At 39.4% G+C, this 23,773-nt stretch overlaps 2 protein-coding genes and 1 long non-coding RNA gene across 3 annotated transcripts in view; 2 read left to right on the top strand and 1 right to left on the bottom strand.

Annotated features, from left to right (window-relative positions):
* Positions 1-117: 117 nt before the first annotated feature.
* On the top strand, positions 118-1,044 carry LOC140361978 (uncharacterized). The gene is made up of 2 exons (XR_011927041.1): positions 118-239; positions 751-1,044. It is a non-coding gene; the product is annotated as an uncharacterized lncRNA (long non-coding RNA).
* Positions 1,045-1,516: 472 nt separating this feature from the next.
* On the top strand, positions 1,517-6,896 carry LOC140361976 (lanosterol 14-alpha demethylase-like). The gene is made up of 10 exons (XM_072447942.1): positions 1,517-1,787; positions 1,865-1,963; positions 2,593-2,769; positions 2,855-2,981; positions 3,512-3,686; positions 4,478-4,597; positions 4,669-4,864; positions 5,312-5,407; positions 5,654-5,822; positions 5,899-6,896. The coding sequence occupies exons 1-10, from the start codon at positions 1,626-1,628 to the stop codon at positions 6,075-6,077; spliced, it is 1,500 nt and encodes a 499-aa protein (XP_072304043.1). The 5' UTR covers positions 1,517-1,625; the 3' UTR covers positions 6,078-6,896.
* LOC140361977 (A-kinase anchor protein 9-like) overlaps positions 6,566-23,773 on the bottom strand; it is a 59,977-nt gene continuing 42,769 nt past the window's right edge. The window contains exons 26-58 of the mRNA XM_072447943.1: positions 23,153-23,385; positions 22,131-22,250; positions 20,347-20,520; positions 19,886-19,990; positions 19,649-19,801; positions 19,277-19,363; positions 17,821-18,792; positions 17,548-17,691; positions 17,421-17,459; positions 17,206-17,346; positions 17,068-17,112; positions 16,828-16,968; positions 16,625-16,669; positions 15,728-16,546; positions 15,092-15,149; positions 14,890-15,011; positions 14,515-14,703; positions 13,995-14,162; positions 13,622-13,727; positions 13,290-13,464; positions 13,043-13,193; positions 12,040-12,384; positions 11,670-11,966; positions 11,081-11,289; positions 10,841-10,946; positions 10,195-10,374; positions 9,538-9,741; positions 8,752-8,984; positions 8,440-8,522; positions 8,301-8,349; positions 8,181-8,270; positions 7,924-8,039; positions 6,566-7,081 (exon numbers count right to left, since the gene is read on the bottom strand). Coding sequence (XP_072304044.1) covers positions 7,038-7,081; positions 7,924-8,039; positions 8,181-8,270; positions 8,301-8,349; positions 8,440-8,522; positions 8,752-8,984; positions 9,538-9,741; positions 10,195-10,374; positions 10,841-10,946; positions 11,081-11,289; positions 11,670-11,966; positions 12,040-12,384; positions 13,043-13,193; positions 13,290-13,464; positions 13,622-13,727; positions 13,995-14,162; positions 14,515-14,703; positions 14,890-15,011; positions 15,092-15,149; positions 15,728-16,546; positions 16,625-16,669; positions 16,828-16,968; positions 17,068-17,112; positions 17,206-17,346; positions 17,421-17,459; positions 17,548-17,691; positions 17,821-18,792; positions 19,277-19,363; positions 19,649-19,801; positions 19,886-19,990; positions 20,347-20,520; positions 22,131-22,250; positions 23,153-23,385 — 6,143 coding nt within the window. The 3' untranslated portion in view covers positions 6,566-7,037. The remainder of the gene's footprint in view (positions 7,082-7,923; positions 8,040-8,180; positions 8,271-8,300; positions 8,350-8,439; positions 8,523-8,751; positions 8,985-9,537; positions 9,742-10,194; positions 10,375-10,840; positions 10,947-11,080; positions 11,290-11,669; positions 11,967-12,039; positions 12,385-13,042; positions 13,194-13,289; positions 13,465-13,621; positions 13,728-13,994; positions 14,163-14,514; positions 14,704-14,889; positions 15,012-15,091; positions 15,150-15,727; positions 16,547-16,624; positions 16,670-16,827; positions 16,969-17,067; positions 17,113-17,205; positions 17,347-17,420; positions 17,460-17,547; positions 17,692-17,820; positions 18,793-19,276; positions 19,364-19,648; positions 19,802-19,885; positions 19,991-20,346; positions 20,521-22,130; positions 22,251-23,152; positions 23,386-23,773) is intronic.

The following is a 23,773-nucleotide window of genomic DNA, read 5'->3' as shown; positions in this document are numbered from 1 at the left end:
TTTAGGTTTCCTTTTTTTTTTTGCTGTGTAGAATTAATTTAACAGACATATTTTTTCCTATTGTGAGCTGAATAATTGCAATTATCTATTAATCAAATAATCTTTACAAATCTCTTTTGCAGGTGCTTCTGATCAGTTTAGAATATGGGACTTTCATGTGGCAGCTGGGACATGCGGACCAATATTTCCAGATTCACAGCGGAGAAAACAAAATGAATTTTATAGTGCACACTAAACAGGTTGGTGTAGACACAACACAAACATGAATTATTTTATTTTTCAGATGCTTTTCTTTCTTTCTTACCATGTTGGAAAAGGAACAAAACCAGAGGGAAAAAAATCAGACCAAATGCAAATATAGCATCTTTCCACTTAAAACTCAAAATGTGATTCCAATTTTAAAAAAACAACACTCAATATAATTTTAATTGATAGATAGTAGATGGTTACAAAAAGAAAAAATAATTTTGTTTTAATGGAAAGATTTGTTTTTGAACTTGAATTCTTCATATGCCCAATATTATTACTTTATTGATTACTTTTATTGATAACTTACACACTTAATTTTGATGTGTACCTTTATATTATCTACATTGTAACTGCATTTGATTAGGAAATAAACAACAGTAAAATACAACTTGAAAATGTGTTAATAAGGTACTTCTTTGAGTCTGACATGACATTTTCCTCTGGTGCCCTTTATAGTAAAAATCCCGTCCTCTTAACGTTTGTCTCTGTCTTGTCTTGCAGGCCGGTCTTATCGTCAAGCTCTTAATGAAACTCAGTGGACAAATGACCACAAATGATAAAGTTATGACTTCAGACAAATACACTTTTGGTTAAAACTGCCTCAGACTCCAGATCACAGCTGCCAAACACCAGCTCCTCTTTTACTGCAATAACGTTCAGGATGAAGAGCAAAGATGGACTTCTTACTTTTGTATTTCAAGCATAACGTTCACATTTTACCGAGACTTATGTTTTTGTTGTTTGTAAATATGTTTATTTAATGTTTTGTTTAAATAAAGGGACAGAATTTGTGAATATTTTCTCAATGTTTGTTATTTGGACAAAATAGGCTGCTGTTACATTATTAACAGGAAGTAATTACATTGGTATACATTATTACACTTAAGTTATGTTAAATTAGTAGCTACACAGTTGTAGATTTTTTAAAAAGACAGATTTTTTTGCAGTTTGTACAACTTTTCATAATTTAATGCAATATTTTTATCTATTCAATGTTTTAATAAGACATATTTTGTCAAAAATAAGTGTCTAATTTGCGAAAAAAATCAAGCCAAACGTGTTTTGTTGAATGAATCAAAGTCAAAATGAATCCAGAAATGGGCCGTGAAAAAATCAATAAATTTGGTGACATAATATAAGCAGACATGGGTTCAGGAGCAGTATCCAATCAGCGTGCAGCTTCCGTGACAGACGCAAAGACAGTAGCCAATCAGAGGGCAGCATTTGTCAGGCGGGGGCGGAACCGCTGCTGACTGGTGGAAAGCTCGGAAGATAACACGCTCGGGTTTTGTTGGCAGAGGATGACAGTGTGGCGGACCCGGAGGACGGCGGTGCCTGTAACTCAGTACGATTAGAGATTCGGCGCAGGAGAAGCCATGTCTATCCACTTATACAACATGAGCTCTAAATTGCTCTCCGAAACTGTGGAAAAAATGAGCAACAACGCGACCTCCGTGTGGCTGGCTGCGTCTGTCATTACGTTAACTCTCGGATACATCTCCAAGACGCTGCTCAGAAAGACTACAGACACAGATAAGGTGAGGAGTGCAGAAGATCATCCGGCATGCTTTATAAAAAGTAGTTTCAATGAATGTTTACGATGTATTTGTTGCAGAAATACCCACCTTACATCCCTTCTGCGCTTCCATTTTTGGGCCACGCCATTGCATTTGGGAAAAGTCCAATAGAATTTCTTGAAAATGCTTATGAAAAGGTGAGACTGTAAGATTGTTTTGTTCTTTTCTTGAAATAATCCACAAATGCGTTTAATTCTACTCTAAAAAATATCAGCAGAGGGCGCAAGAACCCAACATTACAATAGTCATTGTAACATTTATGATACTATAGAACTATGTAACTTTAAGTTTTAACTAACATAAATTACTCTTAAATGTCCTTATAAATGTTTTATTCAATACTAATTTGTAAAACTGTAACTATTGATTCATTTAGTAGTCAACAATTCCCCCCGATAAGTCAACCTTTTTAAAATACATTTATAACATGATTGAGGTAAAAATATGCTGACCGAAGGTTTCTACTGTATATAGTTATATCCTTATATTATCCGTATATTATCCTTTTATTACAAATTGTGTTATTATTATTGATAACACTCACAGTGTTTATTCTTTTTTTCATTTGATAATTCTGTCGACATGTTTTAAAGTCTGTTCTATCCAGATTAGGATGATTAAAATAGCCAATAGCTGTTTTAGTAGTCGATAAGTCATGATTAATTACCGTTGTAGCTCTAGGATAAGCTATAGTCTGTTGCAACCCCTTAAAAATGCATGACATTTAATAATAATGAATAAAGGTCCTCTCTTGTCTCCTCCGCAGTACGGCCCTGTGGTCAGCTTTACCATGGTGGGGAAAACCTTTACATATCTGCTGGGAAGTGAGGCAGCCACGCTCATGTTCAACAGTAAGAACGAGGACTTGAACGCCGAAGATGTTTACTCCAAACTCACAACGCCAGTGTTTGGAAAAGGGGTCGCCTACGATGTCCCAAACGCTGTACGTCCACAATAGCTCGTCATTGTCTATTGTCTATTGCATTGTGGGCTTGGGTTAATTAACTAAGGTAGATGTTTTGTTGCAGTTGTTTTTGGAGCAGAAGAAGTTGTTGAAGACTGGGCTGAACATCGCTCATTTTAAACAACATGTGACGGTAATTGAACAAGAGACGATCGAGTATTTCCAGCGATGGGGCGACAGCGGAGAAGGAAGTACGTGATCTTCTTGTCTGGGGTTGTTTTGCTGATCAATTAATCCAACATTTTTCATTCAAATTAATCGATTTGGTGTGTAGAATGCAGCATGGCCATTTTCTTTTTCGCTTTCTACTAGACCACAATTGGTGACAACACTTGAGGATATCCTGAGGGGTGTTTACTATTTTTGTCTGAAAATAGATCCAAAACACTAATTGCACATGTTTCGATTGCCTTATGAAGTAATTATTGCTTTGTCGGAGTCATAAACCTTCTCTCAGCTCACGCCATGTTCTGGAGTCTGTGCATAGTCCAGATAATAAAATTCGATTGCTAAATTAGTTGACAATTATATTATACACTTAAAAGGTTTACTGGGATTATCCTGCATTAGGGTTATTATTATATTATATACAAGTACTTGACATTTTATTGTGATATTTTCTGTAGTAATATATCTCACTTCAGAATGTCTAGATAACCTCAACTAACAAGTGTACTTGAGTGTTTCTGCCAAGGCTAAACTAAATGTCTGTTGTCTTCAGATTTGTTCGAGGCTTTGTCGGAGCTGATCATCCTCACGGCCAGCAGTTGTCTCCATGGTAAAGAGATCCGCAGCTTGTTGGACGAGAAAGTGGCCCAGCTTTACGCCGACCTGGATGGAGGATTCAGTCACGCCGCCTGGCTCCTCCCGGGATGGCTGCCCCTGCCCAGCTTCAGGTGAAACAGTAGAACTTAAAAGTTAAAATGTATTGATTTTGTACAAACCTATATTTAAAGTGGGGCTGGGCAGCAATATCCTATTTTGATTATATCTTTGGCATAAAACTTAACCGTCTCCATGGGAATGTTCAAAAGTCTGGTTTCAACTTTCTATTTCCATGCCATTACACAGTTGACTTTCCACCTCCAGAAAATTACATTATGTTACTTTAAGCAATAAGACTGCAATTGTGATCAAGGGTCCAAAAAAATCATGGGTCACACTTCAGTTTAGAGGTGACATGAATTTCTAATTTAGTGCTTATTCAGCTCTGAGTTAGTATTTAGTATTAGTAAAACACTTATTAGTGATTGAGATTATAGTGTATGCACAGAAGAATCTATTGATAATGAACAGCAATGAAGAGTATTAATGGGAAGAAAATAGTTAATGGCTGAAAACTAAAATATTACCATAGACAAAAAAACATTAATAAGTATAGTACACTATAAATATATATTACTACTATAACAGGGACGGTGATATTAATTATTTCGCTTATCGTTCACCATTAATTATTAGCACTTTACTTTCTATCACTAATATTAGAGTAATAAGATGGAAATAGCATTGTAACTAAAAAGTATACATTTCATACAACTCAAAGTGCTATACAATCGTAAAAACAGAAGCACATATGTCAGGCTCCATGTGCAGCCGGCCGCAGTGTTAATACTGTCAAACAAAACGTAGCGCCGTGTCCAGAATTTGTTTCATAAATGTGTGCAACTTTATGAACTTGTTACAGGAGACGAGACAGAGCTCACAGAGAAATCAAGAACATTTTCTTCAAAGTGATTCAGAAGCGACGACAGTCTGAAGAGAAAGTGGACGACATCCTGCAGACGCTCATAGACGCCAGCTACAAGTAATTCACATTTAATAACGTTGTTCCCAACTCTTCTCTTTGCTCAAGTTAAAACACGTTCTCTCCTCCAGAGATGGGCGTCCTCTGTCGGATAATGAAATCTCGGGGATGTTGATTGGTTTGCTGTTGGCGGGGCAGCACACCTCCTCCACCACTTCCTCCTGGATGGGCTTCTTTTTGGCACGGGACAAGTCTCTTCAGGACAAATGCTTGGCCGAGCAGAGGGCTGTGTGCGGGGAAGACCTGCCGCCGCTCAACTTCGATCAGGTGAAATAAGACACGCCGCTGGGTCATTCTTTATTCCCACAACATGCTATGCTTTCCTTATTATAGTGTTGAATTATACTGTATGTTGTATAAACTGCACTTGGAGCTCCTCCTGATACTATTTAATTATTCGGTCGATCCTTCGAAAGTACAACATATTGAGTATTATTTATTGTTTTCATCAAACTTCAAATTATAAATCGATTATTATATATAGTCCCTCTTACAATTTATCGTAGAGCAGGACAATTTATCTTCACTTTAGTATTTTATTAGTGGTTCACAACCCTAATGGTCTCGTTGTTTTCCTTAACTATTCATTCACCACACTTGGTGAGATGTTTATAGAACATGTTAAAGCCATGTTTAAGCCAGTTCTTTTATTTATATTGTTAATGTCTTTTGACCTATATCTTTCTTACGTCTGTGTTAACATTTTTGCCGCAGCTGAAAGACCTCAGTTTGTTGGAGCGCTGTTTAAAAGAGACTCTTCGCCTTCGCCCTCCAATTATGACGATGATGAGGATGGCTCGCTCCCCTCAGGTATTTTTTAAACATTTACTCGCTATATATTTAAGGTGCAATGCATCACTTTTGCACTTTTTGAATTAATTGATCAAAAATACGCAAACACACATGATGCTAGACTGAAACTTTTGCCATTCTGTGGAGCATTCATGGCAAAGCAGTAAACTCCACTGAGACACATGTACTGTACCATCCACCTGAAAAGATACGTTCTTGAAGTATTTCTCTTATTACATGCGTTGATTTGTAATGTTCATCCAGACTGCTGCGGGCTACACGATCCCTGTGGGACACCAGGTCTGTGTGTCGCCGACTGTGAACCACCGTTTGTTAGACACTTGGGACGAACGACTCGAATTTAACCCCGGACGTTACCTCAACGATAACCCTGCCGCCGGAGAGAAGTTCGCCTACATCCCGTTTGGAGCCGGTAAGAACAAAAAGACGGGAGTGTTGTTGAGCGTACTCGTGACAAATCCCGTCTGTAACTTTGGCGCCGTTTCCAGGTCGTCATAGATGTATCGGCGAAAACTTTGCGTACGTCCAAATCAAAACCATCTGGTCCACGATGCTGCGGCTGTTCGAGTTTGACCTTGTCGACGGTTACTTCCCGACGATCAACTACACGACGATGATCCACACGCCCCACAATCCCGTCATCAGATACAAGAGGAGGAAGCTCTGATGGACTGAACGTTTCATTGAGAGGAAAACCTTCAACCTGTGTGGAATATACGCACTTTGTTCAAATGAATGACTGCACCAGGCCTCAACTGTTCTGCTTTTCTTACCACTATGATGAATGTAAATTTAATACTTGAGATTTTTAAAGAAACTTATTAGAAAAAATATAAATTTCATGTATTTGGTCAAAACACTAATGTATAATTTTACAGAACAGAAAATAAGCAATCACAAAAGAGTATATTATATTATACTGTTGACATTTGCATATTGAGTTGACAGTTGTTGGACCACTGTTTTATAATGTAGTTATTTGTTATTTTACTTCAATAAATCACTCTGAAAGGTCATTTTTTAAAAGTGGAACAACCAGTCCTTGTAAATTCACATCTTATTTTTGTTTTATTATCACGATGGAGCCATTTCCTGTTATAATTATTAAATTTCTTGTTTCCAGAGGCAAATAAATAAAACATTTGAAAACCAACCTTTTAAGATAATGTATTCCTCTTTAATTCAGTTTGACAAAATACCCCAAAAATTCATAGGTCCTGGCATTTACAAAAATACGTTCTCTACAAATGTCCTCTGTCCGACCTAAACAAAACACAGTGTAGTGAAGCTCCAGTAGCAGCCGCCGTGACAGTAAACCCATCCACTCTCCACAGAACGCTCATTCAACAGAAACATATAAATTAATCACAAGTCTTTAAATTAGCAATAGACAAATATACATAATTGATAATCCATAACAGAGAGGCAGATTTAATTACAAACATAGCCGTTTTTTCAAGTGCTGGCGACAAAAAGCCTGAAAACAACATGTTGTACACTAATAAAAAATGTGTTTTGGTCCACATGAAAGTACGGTCCACAGCAGAATGGTAGAAAACAGCAGAGCGCTCAGCAGCACACAAAAAGGCAATAAGAGTTTCTTCAAGCCAAAGTATCCTCCGAGCATCTATCTCCTTAAGCCAAAGTGCAATTGAGCATATGAAGAAGCACCTGGGGATGACAAAGGGACGTCAGCACCGAGGGAAACGTACAGGAATTAATCAACAGGAATTAAAACAACATGATAGAACTGGTTGGCAATACATAAAATCATGTAATGTTGTTTTGAATATTACATTTTAATATATTCTTGATAATAAAAACGTCATAAAAATGTTGCAAAATGAGCAGTCTTAAAATTTAAATTGGGGCAACCTAATCTTTAAAACAAGGGTATACAATTACATTTCTCAACGTTTATGGGTAATTTTACAGTTCTTTTACATTTTTTCTGGTACTTCAAACTCAACTAATACATTAAAATACACATAATAGCACATTTTTGTGAAAATATCTTCTGATTATCATTATTGAGATACTACAAAAATATAACAATATATTTATTTTTGCCAATATGGCCCACCCTAACTTATTTGCAAGATATTAAATAAAAAATGTCAAAGAAATATACACTTTGTTTTAAGTGCATGTGAATGTTCATATTAACAAATTTCAATAGTTTTAATTGTTTATGTTTTTGCCTCATTGCACTCTTCTGAGAAATGTTCCTTTAAAATGTTCTGCAATTTTCCTTTTTCATTCATATCAGTTTCAATCAAAATTTTACTAAATGACCAACCACTAATGATCTAAAAAGCATAGTATTAGAAAATATCATGAAACAGCATTTATAACAATATTTTTAGCATTATTAGTATTTTAGACTATATTCTTGTATGTTCTATTATTAGACTGCGGAGTTACAGGCTTTTGTTCCCCTCTTGGACCAAACTGATTGATACAGAACCAAACATAAACCGGACTACACTGGTTAATTTAGTGGAGCTCATTACCTGATGTGACACTCCCCAACCGCCTCTGTAGAGCCTCCAGTCTGGAGATGTAATCTGTGAGTGCTCGGTCCGGGTCGTAGTTCTGGAGATGTGAACAGGTGAGAGGCCCGTGATCCCTACAAACACACGCCATAACTCAACACATACTAAAACCATAAGGAGGCAATTACATGTGAAAATGTAGGAAACATATATTCAAAACTCTTAGTGTTTTCTTTTTTTTTTTAAATCAGTTTGTACATTATTATTATTAGTACCTGTGTTGCATGGAGGAGACGGCTGATCTGGGGGATTCTCTTCCACTGCGGCCTCTGCTACTCGAGACGCCTCTGTCTCTCTCTCTGTCTCTGTCTCTGTCTCTGTCTCTGTCTTTGTACATTTCCACGCTGCCCGGGTGAAGGTAAGGCGAGTCTCTCACATCAGTACCTAATGTGCAAATTTTAAATTATTGTTAAACTATGCACTTTTGATGACAGTTCAGATTTCAAAGATGAACATTTTATGAATTCATTTGACCTGAGCCATTTTTAGTGACTCTGGACGATAGCGAGCCGCTCATCCCAGTCGCTTTGTGCCATCTCTTCACAAGAAAACGCATCCTTAAACAAAATAAGGGATGTAATTTAGTCACCTTGGTGTAGTTGTTCAAAAGGAATAGACAAATATGATAAAATATACATAAATAATGACAAAATGATTCCCTGAACAATAAAACATAATAAGTAGATAGTTTTGTAAATATAGATAGACAGATAAATTAGGGTATGATTTTGCATAAACATTTTGAAATAAATACTCAGTTGTCTTGAGTAGGTTTTGTCTGTTCACCTGGAGAGGGCGATAGAGACCCTGACTGCAGATCTGAAGCGTGTGAGCCCTTTTCTGCGCTGGCTGAAGGCCTCCAGGCCGGACAGAGCGGGACGTCCACCCATCCGGGACAGGAGCGTCAGAGTGGCCTCCTCACACTCCTGAAACCCTCCCAACAGCAGCAGCAGGTACTTCTTCTGATAAACTAGAGCTTTACGAAAACTCTCTGACCTCAAGTACTTTCCATACATCCTCTGAGGAGAGAGAAAGCAAGAGAAAGACTAGATAGTTAGAAAGTTTGTTTATGAAAACCTACCAATTCCTTTTACCACTAAAGACCAGGAACACCACACAAGAGCTGTAGTTCTGATCTGATTCTTTGTTCATTTTTGTTCCTTGTCAAAGTTCCCTAAATCTTTTCACTTTTTCATATTTTTTTTTTTTGTAAGTAACTAAACTTTTAATAACTTAACTCAAAGATACAGTAACCCTGGTGAAACCTATTTCAAATTACCCATACTGTAAAAATCATGTAATGAATTAAACACTTTTGTACATTGTCAGTATCATTTATTATATAGATTTTGTCATATTGTATATGTAAATTATTCAACCAAAATTTCAAGATATTACCATAGAAATAAAATATTTCACATTAGTGAAATGAAAAGATAAATATTGTGGTCCAAAAACTATTGTTCAAGCTTTCATTTATCGAACAATAAGTCGGAACAGTAATTATTTATACATAAGGGTAACCCATTTTGTAACGTCTGTTCTGTTTATGATTAAAGCAATTGTCATTACCTTGAGTGAAGCATTGTCAGCCTCTGGTCCACTGATCTCGCGCAGTGTTTCGGTCCCGACTTCAGTCTTGAGCCGTGCGACTTGACTCTGAGCCTGATGCAGAGCTTTCTCGAGGCTGGTTTTCTCCCGGGTCCAGGCCTCGCGCTCCTGAGAGAGAAGCAAACTGGTGCCGTCGCCCTTCGAGGTCACTTTCCTCCCACTTAACTAAACCAGGCACAAGAAAAGCACGTTAGATAAACACATGCACATAAACGGTATGTAATTCAAATCACTTTATAGATTATCACCTCATAACTTCAAGATCTACGGTATTTCTATTGGAATAATTATTTGGAAAGAAAATACCACATTTACAATTAGGCTTTAAAAAATAAATTAATAATAATATATATAACTATATAACTGAATAACATTTTGTCACATGAAACATGGCACAAATCCCATTAAAAGGTGCAATTTAAAAATATACAGTAGATACACCTTTTTATTTTTGGCATACCTTTATTTTGGTATAGTTTATATTTTACTATTATCATTTATTGTTTCATGTTGCACCATATCACCAAAGCAAGTTCTTAGTTTGTGTATTCATAAAAAAACTATAATTATGAGCTTCGTAAAAGAATATATTATGATATAATTTCCTCTTGTACTCACAGCGTCCGTGGAGCCCAGAGCCATGTGCCTGTATCTCCGCAGCTCCTCCTCCAGTCTCAGCGTGTGGTTCCTCATGTCGTTCTTCTCTTCGGTCAAACGACTGACGAAACCCGTGAGCTCGGCGTTCTGCCTCAGCAGCCGCTCTGTGAGCGAGCTGGAGCCGCCCGACAACGACGAGGTCTGAGGAGACAAACCATGTGGTCAAACAAGAGCAGAGCAACAAATGTACGAAACAAACAAGCGCCATCTCAGAGACACTAATGATAACCAGGGCTTTAGCACATTGTAATGAAAATGTTGTAACATTTCAACTAATATTAATTATTCTGATATAACATTATAGAAATGAAATCATTGGAAAACATATCTTCAGCTTGTAAGAGACTGTAAAGTGTCTTTGAAAGCATCACATATGGTCATTATTTGTGCACACTATCAGACATGTTTACAAAGCATGGCCACACTGATCAACTGTTATTAGTGATTATTGAACATTTAAAAAGTATTAAATTTATACATTTATGAAATATACACATCTACTTTGAACAAGAAATATGTTATTTTTCTTCTTTTCAGCCCCTCCATATTAGAATGATATTCAGAAGGAAAAGTTAAAGGAATATAAAAATAATGTAAAAAGACTTGCCTCGGGCAGCGGAGGGAGACCCGGGGACTGCTTTAGCAGTGAAATGACCTCATCAATGTTGGACTGAAGCCAGGACAGCTCTTCAGTGTCGACCTCAGACGTAGAACTAAGATATTAAGAAATAATTTAAAATTGCACCAAAAAGATGAAACATTTTTGTAAAAAATTCTCATAAACTGGCTGCATGAGTTATAATGACGATAAAAAAACTATCATATACAAATCTATTTCGCTCAGTACCTTCCAGCAGCCTTGTCCGCGAGGCTGTGGACCTTCGAGGAGACGAGGTGCAGTTTTCCCAGGACGTTGTCGACCGTGCGCCAGGGCCCGTGATGCAGTCCTGTGGTGGGACTGGGTCCAGTCAGGTCCAAGTGAGAGGACGGACTCGAGGTCTTATGCTGGAACACCCAGTCCTTGGTCCGGTCTGAGTTCTCACTCTCCCACAGCGTCTGTCAGATAAAATGGATTTACATAACATTTATTTATTGTTGGTTTCACTCAGCATTGCTGGACACAAATATAACCATTTGATGAGCTTAAATTCTGTATTATATTGGACTTCTCTGTATGACTATAAGTAATTCTACTGAAACTATTGCTTTAATTTTACTTATCTGACATTTAACACCACCTGTTAAGCAGAAAAAGCAAGGGACAATCACCATGCCTTTATGTTACCTACAAAACCGCTACAATTTGCAAGATGAAAAAGTAATATAGAAACTATTGCACACTTAGGGTTATGGTTTGTTTATCATTCACTTAAGTCTTAATACATTTGGGCTTTAGCATAAATAATTATTGTTGACAGTCAGTGGGCAGTACTCACAGTGTGGCCCTCAGCTTGCAAAGGCCCTGGCCCGTCTGCTGTGTCCTCTCCTCTGGCCTGCCTCTGCTCCTCCAGGTGTTTACCCCTCTGCTCCTCCAGGTGTTTACCCCTCTGCACCTCTCTGTCCAACTGCTCTTGGTTCTTTCTCATTTGGGTTTTGAGTTTTTCCAGTAGGGCCTGAGCCTCCAGCAGAGCCTCATGGTCTCGGGTCGACCTCTGATTTAACAATTTCAGCTCCTCATCTTTACGCACCACTTCCAGTTTCTGCGCCTCGATTTGGCCCAAGAGTTGGACAACCTATAAGAGAAATATCTGTTATTGTTTCTTCTTTACAGCTGACCCATTATGCTCAAAACGTCTTTGTACAAACCTGTGCATGTTTGTCATCCAGCTCATTTTGCAGTCTCTCCAACACATTTCCATCCTCCTCAGTCCCGCCTCTTTGCTCCTCTCCTAACTCTGCAGTAACGGGACCGCCATCCGAGGACCCTCCCCTGCGCAGCACCTTCTCGCGGCCCAGTGCGGAGCTCATCTCCTGGGCTTTGGCACGCTCCGTGTCCAGCTGCACCTGTAGCTCCTGGAGGCGTCTTTGAAGGCTGAGGCGCTCCTGTTCGATCTGCTGTGAAGACTGAGAGGAGGTCTGACGCTGTCTCTCCAACTCAGAGGTCAGCCCCGACACCAGGGCCTTCTGCTCCTCAAGATCCAACTGTAGGTCCTTTGTGGAGAGACACACAAGAAATCCTTAGTTCAAAATAATATCAGTAATAAATTACATTTTAGATTCTCTATTTGAGGTTTTTGGTATTCAAAATATGGACAATAGTTGGGGTGAGTAAAATGATTACCATAGGAGAGGGAGATATTGACAAAAACTATTATCTTGATATTTAACATGCTCTCGATATCAATATTCAGGCAATAATTTAACATGTATCAAGAAGGTGTTAAAATGTGCCTCTAATACAAAACAAAACAAAACAACATTTGTGATATTATAATTTTTTTGATATAGCTCCCACCTCTAATACCAAAAATATAAAACATGTAGATGATATGACGTCGGTGTAATCCCTCATTCGTCCAGGAGTGTTCCATTGTAGAAAAAGGTTCAGTTGTAAGTCATCTGGACTCGGCTGAGAGTCAAAACGTCTAGCTTTTTCTAAACTGAGTCCAGATGACTACAACTGAACCTTTTTTTACATGTAGATAATAAATTAAAACCACACCTTACATTTTTTTTCTCTTACTACAAAACTATTATAATCATGGAAGGGAACAATTGAAACATTTTATTAGTTTAATTGTTTTTGTCGTAAAACAGTTATATTTTGAACTGTTAAACAGAAACAAAATGGCGGCCGCACAAAGCTCACCTCCAGCTCCTCTCGCTGACTCTCCTCGCTTCTCCCAGTTCGACAGCGCTCCTTCTCCACTACCCACTGCAGGTCCCTGCTCTTCTTTTTCTCCTCAATCAGCTGGTCACTCAGGGCATCCACCTCTGACCCCTTTTGTGACACCTCCGCCCTTTAGACACCAGAAAGTTTTGATTGATTGAATTTTGAACAAAATTAAAGATATAGACACATTTTTATTCATATTTAAGGAGAAGTTAGGACTAACCTTAGCGTGTCCAGTTCTTTGATGTGTTTGTGCTGGGCCTTTAGCGTCGTCTCTAAGTCCAGTTTAGTTTGGAACAGTTCAGTTTTCAGGTCTTCCACCAGCAGCCGGTCGCCCCCCGCTTCAGTGTGCTCCGTCAGACTGAACTGAGAGCCCAAAACAGCAGCAGAGTCACCCCCTAAAACACAGAAATTAAATGTCGGATTATCATTCAAATCTAATTCATGTATAAAATGAACAAGAGGATTTTGAAACATCAACAAAAGTCCCAATGGCTGTTCACTGTATTATTATATTGTGTTTCAACAATAATAAGGATAGCTACTGAAGTTTACCTTGATGAATCCCCTCCATTTGAATTCGCAGCTGATGGATTTCAGAGAGGAGACTGGAACGGTCAGTGCTGTGGAGAAACCCGAGCGCTTCCTTCTGCTGAGCATCCTAAAATAAAGTAAACACTGTTAATTACTATGTCAAAACCTCTTCCCAGGAATAAAGCCTATCTAAAGATAAATGTTCAACTCATAGTGATTGAGAGTGTCAAGTGTGGTCCATCCAATATCTTAGTTTACACTGCAATTAACCAACAATAGCCTAGTGTATATTAGTGCAGAAAAAACACCAGGCTCTCACTGTTTGTCAGAGTCGAGAGGCAGAACATTAAAGCGTAAACATTAGCCGCATTAAAATAAGAAGAGATTCACAGACCTGCTCGGACAGTCGTTGCTCGAGCTGATTGAGGTGGATGATAGCGTCGCTGGTGTCGAGTAGATCCAGTTGGCTGTACAAAGTGTTTTTCAGGACGCTTCTCTCATTCTGAAAAACCTTCTGCACAGCATCCAGCAGCTGCCCGCGCCAGTCCACACCGCCAGATGTCTATAATAATCAAATAATCAAATAAACATAAAAACATGAGAACCAAAAGTTGCAAAATTTTAATTCAAGTTGAATTTACAATCGACTTGACAAACATCTCTCCCTCCAATCATTATATTGTTGTGCTGGATATTAGTTGTTAATCCAATTAAACAAAAGTATAGTAACGAACATAATACCCGCACAAACATTGCAGTTTGCTGGCTTGTAAAGAAGTTTCTAATTTAGATACAATTTACCTACAATGGTGGAAATTCTAGATCAAATCTATGCTGCAGATTGAATATTACTGAAACCCTGAACACTAACCCTTTGTTATTTATTGTTTGACTTCTGATTAAGTTAACCGTACCTGTGACTGTCTGTGTGTCTGCATGGTGGTGATGAGGCCTTTCAGAGACTCCACAGTGGACAGAAGGGCGTCCCGTTCCTTCATCCAGCCTTGGACATTGAATTGAGCGGCGGGATCAGCTTCCGACAGCGGGAGCTCCGACAGGGACAGGACCTGCATGCCCTCCTGATGGACCTCACGGAGCAACGTCTGCCGAGAAGTAATTAAAGAATGAAAAAATATAATAATAAATATTTCTGAGCAGACAAACACTACTTTTGGCTAGTAACATTGATTTATCAAGACAATTATTGTGGATATCATTAAACCAAAATATGCTCAAGCATTCAATTCAAGCATGATATAACCAGGGAATAGGTAACGTTCACATTATACCTTGATTCGGTCTGGTAAATTTTCATCATTGTCTCTCCTTGCGCCCTCTGGAGTCGTCCTGAACTCCTGCTGGAGACTGGGGAGGTCGTATCCTGTCCGCTGGCTGAAGTCAGAACTACTGTCTGCAATGGACAAAGCAAATACACATTCATAATATTTCCAGTGTTTTCATAAGATACATTATATACAGGCAAAATCTTACCACTGGTGTAGCCATCTTTGAACTGGGAGGCTGAACGCTCTAGTTTCACAGACGAGGCCTGAAAAACGTAATAGCACTTTTTTATAGGGCAGCAACGATTAATTGACTAATCATGACGAAGCGACAATCAAAAATAATCTTTGTTGTGTTTTGATAATCGTTATCTGGACTATACGGAGTCTAAAAGCAATAAGACAGTGGCATTATTAATTCAAAATGTCATGATTTCCATCAATACTATATTCATAATATTCTCTACCTAGAAGTCACCAAATTTCTACTTTTATCAGTTGATATTGTATTTAAGTTGACTCGTTTGTTGAAGCCCTATAAGTGTTGCAACTGCTAGATTAACACCCTAAATATAATTCTATGCCTGGGCAAAGAATGATTTCTATATAACCAGCAATATATACCATCATCCTTTACAGAAAATTCCTTTTTCTCATTTTTCAACATTGCACAGTTTGCGTATCCAATGTTTCCGAGTTCGCCTGAATTGACTGTTAAGAGGAAAAGGCCACAGATTGAAAAGGTCACTTCCATACAATAAATACTGCAAGTCTCTGTCTATTTGTATTTCAATGGTCGTTACATCACCCAGTCTATTGTAGATACAGCTAATAACACACATACCTCATTTGATCGCAGTTTTTCAATGACAGCCTTCAGCGCCTTGCATTCGTCCTCCAGCACCTGCGTGTCTCGCCGTAGATTCTCACTTTCTGAAATGTGCCTCGACTCCATGTCCAAGATTTCGGCTGCGTGAAGCTCCTGCATCTGTTCGATCTTCTCCTGAAAATTTCCGATCACCTCCTGCACCTCATCTTTAGCAGCAGACTCGCAAGACTCAAATGCGCTTTGATCGAATATTTGTAGGTTTTCTGTTTGCGTGAATGCATCTGTAGTATGATGTTGCTCAGTGCTGCCGTTGGACTTGTGCGACTTGTGGGACGAGTGGCTTGAAGAAGAGTTTTTTCTGGAGAGAGATGGCTTGTCTTTGGCGCTGCTTCCTTTTTGAGCAGGCTGTTTTAGCGCTTTCTTTTTAGACTGAGTGATAGAAAAGGAAGAGGAGGGTGGTTGAGGAGATGGAGATGGTGACGGAGAAGATGAGATGTTTGCTTGTTTGACTAAAGCAGTGTGCGCTTCCTGTAATTCCACTTTGAGACTTGAAATCAAACTCTCGCGGTCACTGGCTTCATCTTGTCGTTTTTCATTTTGCTCTTTGAGGCCCATTAGTTCTTCTTTGGCGTTTTCCATATTAGTCATTACTTCTTGGAGTTTCTCTTTTAGTTTGTAAATTGTAGCTTCACTAGACTTAAGTTCATCCTCCAGTTCAACATTTTGCCGTTTGACGCTGTCGAGTTCTTCTTTGGTGGACGCTGCAGTTTTTGTCGACTCTTCGAGTTTCTGAAGGACCTCAGTAAAGCTGTTTCCGTCCTCATCAGCTTTAACCTAATGCACAAGTGAATATAGTCAGAGAAATGTAATGAAAAAATACACAAAAATATCCATTATCTCTATTTTACTGACTTGGAAAAGCTCTCCTTTAAGTTGGGCTATGGTCATTTCCCGCTCCTTTGAAAACAAGCAGACACATGCACAAGTTAACAAAACATTAAAAAAAATACTTTTACATTTTAAATACATTTCTTTACTAAAATATTTTTTAAAGACATCTTTAGAGGGTTTGTAGAGTGAACGAAGACATTTTGTCAATAATTCTGTCTAATTACCTGCAGCAGCTCCTGTAACTTGTCCACTCTCTCCTTGCAGCTGCTCAGTTCTTCTTTGGCAACAGAAGCTTCACTTTGAGCCTCTTTCAGCTGTTGCTGGAGCTCTGAGACCTTGGCCTCTTCATCAATGTTTGAAGAGGCCTGCATGGGTGAGATGACAACATGGCACAGGAGTTATATTCATTCATAAAAACACACTTTTTGGAATTTAAAAGCACACATGTAAATAATTTAACTTACTTGAATACGTTCTCCTTTTAGCTGAGCAATGGTCACTTCCCGCTCCTTTAACAAAAAGTATGAACATGCAAAAGGTTACCCATAACAAACATGCATTTAATGAAAAAATTATATTTTCACAAATAAGTGATTCTGTACTTGTAACAGCTCCTGTAATTTTTCCAGACTGTCCTTGCAGCTGATCAGCTCATCTTTGGCAGCAGAAGCCTCACTATGAGCCTCTTTGAGTTCACGTTGGAGTTCAGAACTCCTGATTTTCTCACCACTGTTTGAAGACATCTAAGCACAAGCGGTGACTATGTTAGTCGTAGGATAACTAGAAATAATAACTTGAAATAAAATGTGTATTGTACCATTTGCTGTTCAAGTCTTTGTATTGCTAATGTTTTCTCCTGAATTTTTTTTGAAAAGAATTATATATATAGTATAGTTTTAACGACATAAAATATAAACATTGACACCAGGAGTAGTAGAACTTACAGTGAGCTCGTCCTGGAGCTGGCTGCTCCTCTCCTTGAAGCTGTTGAGTTGTTCTTTGGTGAGTGACGCCTCATCTTGGACCTCCTGCAGCTCCTGAAGAAGTTCAGCTACAGAGCGCTGGTCAGAAGAGGAAGACGAGGTCTGCTGAGAGAATAACCAAGTTACTGAAAGCCAATTGTGTACAAAGAGTACAAAACCATGCGCTAAACATTTGGCAATACATGGTACCGTGGACTTGGAACTAAAGATAATCCAATGTAGAGTCTTATTTACCTGTAACAATGTTGCCGATCTGTGGGACGCCCCGGTCTTCATCTGACTGAGCAGGTCCACGAGGAGGGTCAGTCTGCGCTCGTACTCGAGGATGTCCTCCTCTGAACTGGACAGCAGCTGGTTCTGTAGCTCCTGGTCTTTCTGCATCCCACTGAGCCCCACCTCCAGCTCCCTCAGCTTCTCCGTTAGATGCACCACTCTGTCTGTGGGACCTCCTCTAGACTGACTGAAGTCCAAGTGTGGGATATTGATGCTACCAAAATCATAGACTACGGTCTCGTTTTTGGCTTGTGGAGATTGCTGCTGTTGAAATGCACCGAGAGTGGCTTGGCTGACCAGTACTTCTGCCATTTTATCCCTTAGATTTGCCTCCAATTTATAAATCTTTTCTTGAAGGCCATCTGCGTAATTTTGAGTTTGCTCCACTATGAGGCGGCAGCGACACAACTCATTGTCTCTTTCACCCACTAAATCCTCCAGTTTGTGTATTCGTTGGTTCAACTCCTCCACTTTGTAGGTGGCGCTCTGCTCTAGTGCCTGTACCTCGGCCTGCATTACTACAAGAGCCGCCGTCTTTTCCCTGAGTGCATCTTCCTGTTCATTTTCAGAATTTTCAGCTTTTTCCGATTCAGCTAATGCTTCGGCACTTTCCTTCAAGCGAAGATATGTGTCAAAAAGTTTACCATGTTCAGATTTGAGAGAATCAAGCTCTTTGGTGGCCGAGTCCATTTTCTGCTTAATTTCATCATACTCCTCATTTGTTGGTCTCTCTGGTAAGCCCTTATCTTCTTCATAGTCTTCCACTGCAGTTTTCTGCTCAATGTTGGCCAGTTCTTGCTGTAGTTTGTCGATGACAGAATTGAGTTGGTAGATTTCCTCTTCGTGGTCCTTTTTCAGACGCTGCTGTTCACTCCTGAGGCACTCAACCTGGGACTCCAAGTCTCTGACCAGCTCATCCTGGTCATTCATTTCCTACAAATCCAAAAATACCATTAGATCATAATTGGGTGCTTTTGAGACCAACGGCTTCACCGACAAATCTCTAAGACCAAAACCTTCTTATGTTCTGGGTACAGATATTAAACTTCTTTTAATTACACCACCATCCGGCATACTAACTGTGATCATAATTACCAATAATGCATTCAAGCATCCTTCTACAAGAACCTGCAACTTCATTTGAGGTACAGGAACTTGGACCTGGCATTGAAAACCATTTTATACAAAAGTTATAGACCCAGAGATTACCGGTAGATGCCACCTCAAATGATCACAACAAAATATGGTGCCGTTACTTACCACAACAACAAATGAAAAACAACCAGACACAAATTTGATGGTGTAAAATAAAACAACAATGGAAGCAAACTAAAAGACACACACCACGTTGCACTACCACAAAGCTATGCGTATTCGAAATAGCCTTGTTGCATTTCGTATACGCATATTGTGTTACCTTATTATCAGAGGCAGTGTCCGTGTGTTGAAGTTTAGAGATCTGTTCATTAAGAAGTGCTATTTCCCTGTCCTTCTCCTCCACCACCTTCAAAATCAGAGATTATAATGTGATGCCTATTTATACCACTCCAAAAAACACTCCAAAAGTCTACACAACCAGACTTTTAAATTGAGTAAAAAGGAAAGAAAAGACAATGGTAGCAAAACAATAACTCCAGATAAACTTCTAAAAAATCGAAATATATATAAAAAGCACGATGTATCTTAGTTATTATTATTTGTTCTATATTCATACTTCGACAGCAGCACTTCAAATGTCTTTTGTGTAAGACACATCTTTATTATGCAATATAATGCACATGTTTTGTACCTGTAGCAGACTGTCCCTGGAGTCGAGGTCCTGCTGTTGGCTGTCGATCTCTTTCCTCTGAATTTCCAGCTGCATCTGAAGCTGCTGCAGTTCCTCACTCTTGTTCTCCAGCTCTTCTTTGAACTGCTCCAGCTGCTCCTCCAGGTTACAGATCTGAAACAAACAACAGGCGTTTTCAAAGATACAAGCAGTAGATGATATTGCAGCTTTTCAACTGCATTAGGAACATTATAGTACCTCCTTCTCTTTTCTCTCCAAAGCCTCCCTCTCGGTTTGGAGCTGAGCCTCCAGACTCGGGTGCTTGGTCTCTGTGATGGATGCATGGTGCTTCTTTTGTTCAACCTGCAGCACACACAAGCACGTGAAACTAAGGTAGTAGTTAGCACTTATGCACAGCGAGGGAAGAAATGCATTTATCTAATGAAAACCAATGTAAAACAATTGGAAGTCTGTCACCAGCTACAGCTCTATCTGCTGCTTCAGATGTTGAGTGTTTGAGTGAACACTGGGGGGCAATGTTAACAGTTGCTAGCGTGCTCAGTATCAGAGAAACAAATTGCCGGACGGTTTCAGCACACCCACACATTATTCTTGCTCACAGTGTGTTGTCTTCCCTGCGCTGTCTGTCACCTCATTCACATTCGTCTGAGTGGTGCGGCTCTGTGGCCATTGTTCGGTCTCAGCCCCCCCTCACTCACCTCCAGGGACTCTGCGCTGGCCAGCAGGGCCTGCTCCAGCTCGCGGATGCGGCTCTCCAGTTTGTCAATCTCCTCGTTGCGCTCGTCCAGCTCACGCTGCAGCTGCTCCGAGCTCAGCAGCAGCTCACTGCACCAGTCTGCCTTCTCCTTGAGCTGTGCGTTTAGCTGCTCCACCTGACACGGGGGGAAGAGGAGGAGGAGAGGAGAGGGGGGACGGAGAGGAGCGAGGAGGAGAGGACAGAGGCGCTTTAATGAGATTCGCTCACAACACGCAGCAACGGCAGAGCTGGTACATGTGCAGCTAGCCGTGAGGTCAGCTGATCCACCTGAGAAAGGAGGGTGCAGGGACAGAGGGAGAGAGGACTCATTCAGGGACTACAAACTGTGTACAGTGCTACCACCACCACCACTATATAATAAGTTTAAGGGGCTAAAGGGACTAGGGACACAACCTCCTCTATAAGAAACAGACAGATCCACCTGTGGGAGCATCAAATAACACTGGAGGACAGAGAGAGATCAATATACAATACAAATACTTTTTAAAGGATTATCTAAACTCAGGTTCACATGGAAAAACTACTTTAGTCTAGGTCTAGTCTAATCAATGTTTTTATAATGCAGTAACAAAGGAGGATGAATAAACAATAGACAGACATGGTGGAAGTATTACAAAATGACATAAAGAAAAAGGGTGATGCGAGGAGTGCATGTGCCACCAGGAAGGCCTGCATGGTGTCCCGGGTAAATAAAACAAAAGAAGACATAGTGCTTATGTGTCAATATTGAGGAACACAGAGGACAAGGTTGGGTACTAATTAAATGTTTGAGGAGGACAGTTCGCTCTATATACAGCTAGAAGCAATACCTGTCTGGTCATTCGATCCACCTGTATTGGCCAAAAGAGAGAGAGGCAAAGCGGGTTAGGGGACAGTTACAGGGCACAGGGGCAGAGCAGAGGCAGAAGAAGCACTTAGTAGTGGAAAGGCAGCGGGTATAACCAATGTATATGAAATTAGTACTACGGTAACTTGATGAATCATGTAGACAAGCAAGCAATTCAGTGGTTCATTTGTCCAAACGTCCAAAAGTGCACTCAATGTTTTCCATGAATCTGGTCTTGGGACTGTAAATATTGTTGACCCCAAAATAATATTTTTCATGAATTAATGCTATCCATGGTTATTGTCATATGTAAGAAATGAAATACAAACAATCAAACAAGTAAACAATGTTGTCAAATGAGTTTTCCATTCGAGCCACAAAAGCTCCAAATCCCAGAGAAGCTTATTTCCAAAAGCTGCTTGTGCAGATTCACACTGCTCCAATGGGAATTAATTAAATGTAATCTAGAGTGGCAAAAGGTGACACAACAACAGAGGCAGATAATGTTCTACCAGTAATCTGTGTAGGACAAGGACTGGAAAGTGATCAGTTTGAGAGCAACATGTCACGGCTATATCTTTATTAAAGGTGTATTTGCAAATTTCCATTAACATGTTAACTATAAAAAAAAAAAAAAACATTTTGATATTGACGTACTAGAAATTGCTTCTGACAACATTACAGATTGCTATTCACCTGCAACATGCCCTTAAAGCCTTACAGTCTGCTCTCTGCCATTATTATCATTATGGGAAACTCTGGCATATATCACTTACACAGCACAGTCCCTGTCCTCACTCGGGATCACTTTCAGGTAATCCTAGCAGCTCCATTATTCTGCTGCGACTATTATCACAACACTGTTGTGCGCAGATATAATGAGTGTTTTCTCCGGTTACCTCCAGGTTTCTTTGCTCAGAGCCAGACAGAGGCTTCTGGGACGACTTCAGCTGAACCTCTAGCTTCTGGATCTCAGTCTGGAAGAAGTCCCTCTCGTGCTCCCTGTCCACAGCTTGTTCCTGTGCATTGAGTAATATAAATAAATATATAATTACGAAAAACATGTACCCCAGGCAAATCTGTAGATCAGTGCCAAAATACACAGTGGTAAAAGGTTAGGATTCTTTTTTACTTTGCGTAAATTTATGCCAAATGTTGTCAATGAGCAGTGGCAAAACATCTCTTAAAGCAAACATTGTTGATAGTTTTGTTCACATTTTAAGAAGCATTTATATCCAGTTAGTCTTAACGCTCAACTAGATTTCAGTTATCTTATCTATATTTATAATCTGGAACTTGGCCTTTTTCCATTTTTATGTCGTTTTTTTGAACATTTATTTTAAAAAATCAAACATTTGCTTTAGTCGTTGCCTGGAGGGCATAACTTACGTATCTTAGCATCTTGAAAGTGAGTGTTACAAAATATGACACTCTAGTATCAAGTTTCAGTGTCAAAAAATTGTTGCTCATTAACATTTTGAGTTACTCATGAGGTGAAAACTGACACTTCACCTCTGTCTGCTGAAGAAATATAAACCATTTAAATCTGGGTCAAATGGCATAGCAGTGTAACTACCTCCAAAGGGAATCTAACTAGACTTTTTGTGTCCAGAGTGTTTAATAGAGATCGAGGCAGACAAAGGGTATGGTTGAATACATGTTGTGGAAATCAGAATAATTACCTGTGTAACAAACAAATAGACAAGCCTCAACATACAGAAGTTAATTGGCACAGGAAAAACCTTTTTGCATATTAAGATTACAAGCTTTTTCTAGCATCGCGCCAGTCCTTCTTTTACAAACAGAAAACATTTTAATCTACCAAAAAGATGACTTCAGCCTAATTCTTGGGCAGGTCATAATAATATGTGGAATTTCATTGATCTTCATTGCTTTCAAATTGCTTATATGAACCACTCACATCGAGAAACCTCTTGTTCTTGTCGAGCTGTTTCTCCAGCGCCTGAATCTGCTGCTCCAGGTCTGTGGTTTCACTGCTCTGCGTCTGCTCCAGCTCCATCACGCGTGTCACCTGCTCCTCCAGCTCCACCTCCAGCAGCTTCACCTGCTTCAGGAGGTCTGAGCTCTGCTTCTCCGCCTGAAGCTGCACCTCCACCTTCTCCAACATCAGTTTCTCAGTCTCCTCCAACAGGTCTGTACAAGGACGAGCCAGGGAGAAGTTAGTGTGTGGACGATAACGTTAATCAGTTTGACAAGTGTTAGTTTGTGGACAGTGAGAAAAAGCCACTGAAGAGTCTGTAGTTTATATGAATATATCACATGTGCAAACAAAGGACTATGTATGATATACCATTTAAAATGCAATTGCAATTGATTAAAATTGGTGTTGCATACACTCAATAAACAGTATGTGAAAGCTACATTAATAAAGACTGTACAAAATGCTGGATTATCATTACAACCATTGAAAGGTAATTTGAATATGGTAAAAATCAATAAAATAAGAATTTGTGTTCATGAAATTATTTATAATGTTTGAAGAATGTAGCAAGTCTGTGTAACATAATAATGCATTTGGTTT

Source organism: Eucyclogobius newberryi, unplaced genomic scaffold (assembly GCF_026437365.1).
Source record: "Eucyclogobius newberryi isolate DKJ021-1_F unplaced genomic scaffold, fEucNew1.0.hap1 SCAF_16, whole genome shotgun sequence".
NCBI classification, from domain to species: Eukaryota; Metazoa; Chordata; class Actinopteri; order Gobiiformes; family Gobiidae; genus Eucyclogobius; species Eucyclogobius newberryi.
Note: the sequence above shows the minus strand (reverse complement) of the source record. Positions and strands in the feature narration are given on the sequence as shown.